The sequence below is a fragment of the Sciurus carolinensis genome, chromosome 5 (genome assembly GCF_902686445.1).
Source record: "Sciurus carolinensis chromosome 5, mSciCar1.2, whole genome shotgun sequence".
Lineage (NCBI taxonomy): Eukaryota > Metazoa > Chordata > Mammalia > Rodentia > Sciuridae > Sciurus > Sciurus carolinensis.
The window spans coordinates 95315333-95321332 of NC_062217.1; the positions used below are offsets into that span (position 1 = coordinate 95315333).

Consider the following 6000-nt stretch of genomic DNA (forward strand, 5'->3'; position numbering starts at 1 on the left):
GTGTAGTCTTGGGATAGAGGCAGTTTCCAGCAGAATGTGCAGGGTGTGTTACGATCCAGTGGTACAGCTACTGTAAGGAACCAGAAGGAAATCTCATAAGGACACAGAAATCCAGCATTGGACCTGATTAGGTGATAGAAGTTCATGTATTGACTCTGCAGCCATGTTTTCAAACACTTGGCACTGAGGGTACAGTGATGGGTAGATAATCTCTGCCCTTAGAGAGTCTATGGGCCCAGGGATGGGGTGGACTCTAAATGGGACATTTCCTTTAAAAAGTGTACTTAAAATATTCTATTGTGAAACAAAGCCAGACAAGGTGGTGCATACTTGTGATCTCAGCTACTTAAGAGGCGGAGGCAGGAAGATCGCAAGTTCAAGGCTGGCCTCAGCCACTTAGCAAGATCTTATTTCAAAATAAAATATAAAGGACTGGGTGTAGCCCATTGTAGAGCTGTTGCCTAGTATGTTCAAAGCCCTGTATTCAACCCCTGGCACTGCCATAAATAAATAAATATTAGTGATTGTGAAACTAACAAATTAACATTATAGATACCCCATTTGCTGCTCAAATTTAATGTCTAGCATTTTGCCCTTTTGCTTCAGATTACCTTTTTAAAAAGAAAGAAAAAGGTAATATATGATTTTTTCATTTTTCTGTATCATTTCCAGGCATATTTTTGTGTTTGAGAATTGGGTTTTGTGGTTTTTAAATTTTTACATACATGGTGTCATGCTATATATATTCTTTTACTCTCAAATTTTGTTTTTGAGATATGAGACTTGGTTCTTTCATCTTAATTGCTATTAGTATTTTAGTACTGTAAATGAACCAGTTTATTCAGTTCTCCATTTAGAGGAAATTTAATGGTACTTAGCTGGCACAGTGGTATATACCTGTAATTTAAGTGACTCAGGAGGCTGAGGCAGGAAGATCACAATTTTGAGGCCAGCCTTGGCAACTTATCAAGGTCCTGTCTTTTAAAAAAAAAAAAAAAAAAAAAAAAATTTTTTTAAAGGGCTGAACATGTAGTTTAGTGGTAGTAGCTTGCCCTTGGGCTCAATCCCTCATAATCTCAAAGAACAAAAAAAAAAGAAAGAAAGAAAAAGAAAATTCAGTGATACTCAGAATTTTACTGCTAGAAGCAATCTAATGAGCATTATGCAGGCAGTTTCCATGAAGAGCAAAAAGTAAAATCAGGCTACCATGACTTCACAGAGGTGGAATATACATTGCAATCTTGGAGGTACATTGGGAGCATTGTGATACTTTCTGGGAATTAATGTGACTGGAATTTTCAGTGAGGGCAATAATGAGAAATGAGGAGGGACCAGCTAAGCAGGAACCAGATTATGGAGGGAGCCCTAAGCCACAATAAGGAGTCTAAACTTGCATCTGATGGAGATGGAATGCCTATCAAGGGGTTAGAACAAATGGAGCAATACTATCTCCTGTGTCCTTCAGAGAGAGAGAAACCACTCTTGCAGTAGCCTGCAGGATAGACTGGAGAGGGATTAGACTGAAAACCAGGAGAATAGTTGAGTGAGTGTTGATATAATGAAGGAAAAAGTTGGTGGTACCTTGAACTACCATGGTGGCACTGGGGATGGAGAGAAGTAGAGGGTACTGAGAGACATTATTAAAAGGAATCAACAGATAAAACATAACAGGAAAATTATGAGTGTAGAGAAGAGAGGTGTGAACTTGGTCAAAGTTTAGTTCTGGTTTTGAAAACTAAGGTAAGGAAGTGCTGGAGAAGAGATGATGCACTAAAGGGCATTGAGAGACAAAGGGAGAATTGATGTTCTTCTATTTGTACTTAGTATACCATCACATATAGTGAATCCTAGCAATTTTATTCAGAAGTCACAGGACATGGACTAGCCTTTGTATTGGGTAATAACCAGGTGTGGAAAATGGGAACCTCAGAGACCAGATGCCAGCAGCCCTAGGAAAGGATTTCTGCCCCCTGCTGGCTGATACCTGAAATCTTTTAATGTTGTCAAGGCTTATACTTCTCAACAGTAAAGCATTGTGCTGTTCTGGGAAATGCAGAGGCCTTGTGTCACAGAACTCTGATTTTGAATCCTGATGTTACCATATACTAGCTCTGTGACCCTGGGAAAAATCTTCAACTTCTCTTTGTTTCCTCATCCAAGAATGATGTTGAAATCTGTTTCATGGGTGGGGAACAGGTTATTAAAATTGAAATGGATGGTATATTTGGATACTAATAGAGTTACACAGAGAATAAATTGTAGCAATTATTTGTTGTTTTATTGTTAAGGTATCAAGTACAAGTATTACTGAAATATATTCCTGCCATAACCAGTTTAAAGTTGTAAACTGCCCTTCACTCTACCTCCTTCTGAGCCCCTTATCCTGCTTACCTTTTAAATTTCTCCAGCACCATTAATATCTTCTAATACGTGTGAAAGTTACTTACTATAATCATAGCCTCTGGTCTCTCTTCCCTCTTAGGAAGTGTCTCCTCACAAGGGCAGGCCCTTTCCTGTCTGTGCCCTTTGATCCTGGTACCTGGAACAGTGCCTGTCCCTGGTATCTGGCAGATGCCCCATGAATATTGATTGAATGAATGACTACTTCCTGGACCTCTTAAGAATCCAATAAAAGCCTGAACTTCTCCCCTGGTGTGCAGAGGCTAGATTCATTCAAAATTTTTGCCTAAAATTCCAGACCCTCTGAATTCCTACCCTTCGAGAATCCAAGATAGAAAGGCAGGCCTATACTAATAGGGATTTTGATGTTTTGTTGAGGTGACTCCCCAAATGAGAGTAGAGAAGAACATTTTTTCCTCACACATTCCTACCTTTCGGAAGGCTTTTGGATAAGAATTCTCAGGCATTTAATAATTCTTCTATATTGAGAAATAGAAATCTCAGAGACTTTCAAATGAGTTGTACCGTTGCAGAACTTGAAAAGCAAATAGGATAGTTATATCAGTTATGATTGCTTAGTCCATTATGGATCAATAAATACTGATTTTTGTAAAGAACATTAACCTCAAATTCGCTACAGTAAATTGAGCTGAATGTCAGTGAGCAGTATTTTAAATGGAGAAGCATAACACATTAACCTGTCCTTGATTAAACTCATCTTTTAAACTGCCTTGATTATATCAGTCAAGTAATAATCAAATCTGAATTACTATTGCTAGTAGTAAAATCACTAGGTAGAAAGCTATTTCCAGTCTAACCTTGGTTACAGAAAAATGAGCCTTTAGATTTGCTAGCCCAAAAGATCTGTTTTCAGAATGAAAGACCTAAGGTAGACTTAGAAGCACTGTAGTAGAGTCATGGTGGGTATCCTTAGTGTTATTCGGATGATGAGACTATTACAGATTTCTCCTCTTTTCAGATTCCCCTCGACGACTCTGGTGGTACCACTGGATTTGCTGGCTTCTCAGCGTCGTTGGAATCTTCTGTATTCTCTTAGCGCATGACCACTACACTGTGGACGTGGTGGTAGCATATTACATCACCACAAGACTCTTCTGGTGGTATCACACTATGGCCAATCAGCAAGTGAGTCCTCCCCACCCCCATTTGATTTTAGCTCCTGTTGTTCCTGGCTAGGTGCCGCTGGCTTGGGCAGGAGTTGAGGGCCTGGAATGGAAGCGCAGAGAATCCACAGATGTCTTAAGCATTCCTTTCTCTTTTTCTTATTTTGTTTTTGTCTGGGTTTGGTTTGGTTTTAGGCAGATACTTGCTAAAGACCCAGGCTGACCTTGAACTCCTTCCTGGGCTCAAGCCTCAACCTAGGGCTAGTGTGACACTGTGCCCAGCAAAATGTTTCTTTAAGAAGAGTCAGCTAATATGTGCTGTCTTTTGTGACATTGATCCTCTTCAAAATCAAGATGAAAAAGTATATTAATATAATGACACAGGAGAGTTCTTCTTCTGAAACAAGTATCTCACTCTCATTGTCTATGAAAAATATTTTCTAAGCCTGTGTTCACCCACTGTTTGATATGCACTCTACCCTCTTCTCATTACTCTGGGCCTATCACCAGTTTAATACTTAACATTTCATCAGGTCTTTCCATTTTTAGCATAGAAGAGTGGATAAAAACCTAACAGTGATTTACTGATGGGCAAGAGACAAACAAGCCCCATGTTTTCCTTGACCTGCTGGAATTGGAGTTATTTGGTTTTCTGTGGGTGGGGCCCATGGGCAGGTATGTGAAGAGTATAGTTTGGTGATCAGAGGATAAGCTGGGACGTGTGAGTGGCCATGGGGGCAGGTTTAGGGTTCTTTGTGAATTTGAACACAGAAACATTTGAACTTAAAGTGAAAGATTGTGAAAAAAAAAATGTGTTTCTTTGTTATCTTAGGTGCTAAAGGAAGCTTCCCAGATGAACCTCCTGGCCAGGGTGTGGTGGTACAGGCCATTTCAGTACTTTGAAAAGAACGTCCAAGGAATTGTACCTCGATCTTACCATTGGCCCTTCCCCTGGCCAGTAGTGCACCTCGGTAGGCAAGTTAAATACAGCCGATTGGTGAACGACACATAACAGCTGTGCAGAGTGGGGAAACAGGAACTGTCCGAAGTGCTAAGAACTCCATGAGAGAAGATGCCATAAAATAAACACCTCCCTGACCCTGTTATCTTTCAAGAGTTAACCTTGACTTAACCTATTGAGTTACCTGGTCAGCACTGTGATCTTTTTTTCTCTCCAAAGGACCTGCGTTGGACAACAATAAAGAAAATCTAACCTATCATGCACTGTCCACATTTCCTGTTCATGAGTTTGGGATTTACATAACCCGCAGCCACCACGTTCCTTTGTATATGATGCAACAGCATAAATGTAAGCTTTTATATCATAAGTTCTGGTCTTTCCAGTCACATCTGGAAATAAAGCGTATTATTTTCTTGGGAAAACATACTTTTCATATCTCTTGCCCCAAAGATTGGGCTGTAAGCCATTTTCTAGCAAATGTCTCTATGAAGGTTTCTAAGTACCTGAATGGGGTTCGATTCTGAAATCTTTCTACCTGTTGCACCGATATTCAGATAATGACAGACATAGAGAGGTTTGGTAACTTTGGGTTTTGTAAAATCAGCAGAGACGGTGTGTCAAAAAGTGCAAAAAAAAAAAAAAAAAAAAAAAAGATTCTGTTATAAGTGATTTTCTAAGTATTTCCTAACTTTATTTTTCAAAATGATGTTATGAAAACCAAATTAAAAGATTTTTACATGTCAGAGAGAAGAGAGTTAAAATTTAAAAATGCTTCTTGGGAGAGAAATTTGTCTATGTTTCTAGTGCCTTTCTTGTCTTGATTGTATGGTCAGTAGGCGATCTTAAATGTTTTTATTTAAAATAAAGTATTCCATGAAAATATAAATGTATGTATACACTACTAAATTTTGCATTTATAGCTAAATTAAATCAGAAGACTGCTTATGGTTTTAAAATTGCTTTGAAATGAAGAATAGGGGTGTTAATTAGAGAGTCGGAGCCTGTTCACACATTGTGAGCAGGTGACAATGACATGTACCACTTAAATTATTTTATTGTCTGTTTGGTAGTTCAGTTTTAACTACTCAATGAAAACAGCCATGAATATCTTTTTTTAAAGAGAGTTTTGAAAACGATCACTTATCTAAAACTTGAAAGCTACAAATTAGTTATCCATACTCTCATGACAATTTTGTTGGTGAACAACAAAAAAGAGATCTATTTCTTTAAAATCTATTTGTGCAGAAACTGCATGTAACTCTAAGTTTTACTCCTAACATGTATGTTTGGGGAAGTATTCTATTCTATACTTGCCAATGTGGAGAACAAAATAGTTTTTTAAGAATGAAGAAGTATATATATCCATTCTGTATTTTACGTGCAGCAGAATTATCTTCTGTAGGGTTTTTTTGTGTATTCACAAGGTGATATTTGTATTGTAAAACAATAATGGTGAAGGAAATAAAAAGGCTTTTAAAATTTTGTTTGTTTTAAATCTTTGTAAAGTTATTATTC

The 6000-nt window shown here is 38.0% G+C and overlaps 1 protein-coding gene across 6 annotated transcripts in view; it reads left to right on the forward strand.

Annotated features, from left to right (window-relative positions):
* The window catches only part of Sgms1 (sphingomyelin synthase 1), a 318450-nt gene extending 313282 nt beyond the window's left edge, over positions 1-5168 (forward strand). For all 6 annotated transcript variants that reach the window (XM_047552418.1, XM_047552417.1, XM_047552419.1 and 3 more), the window contains 2 exons: positions 3380-3546; positions 4357-5168. In XM_047552418.1, the coding sequence (XP_047408374.1) occupies positions 3380-3546; positions 4357-4536 (347 nt within the window). In that variant the 3' untranslated portion in view covers positions 4537-5168. The remainder of the gene's footprint in view (positions 1-3379; positions 3547-4356) is intronic.
* The last annotated feature ends 832 nt before the right edge of the window (positions 5169-6000 follow it).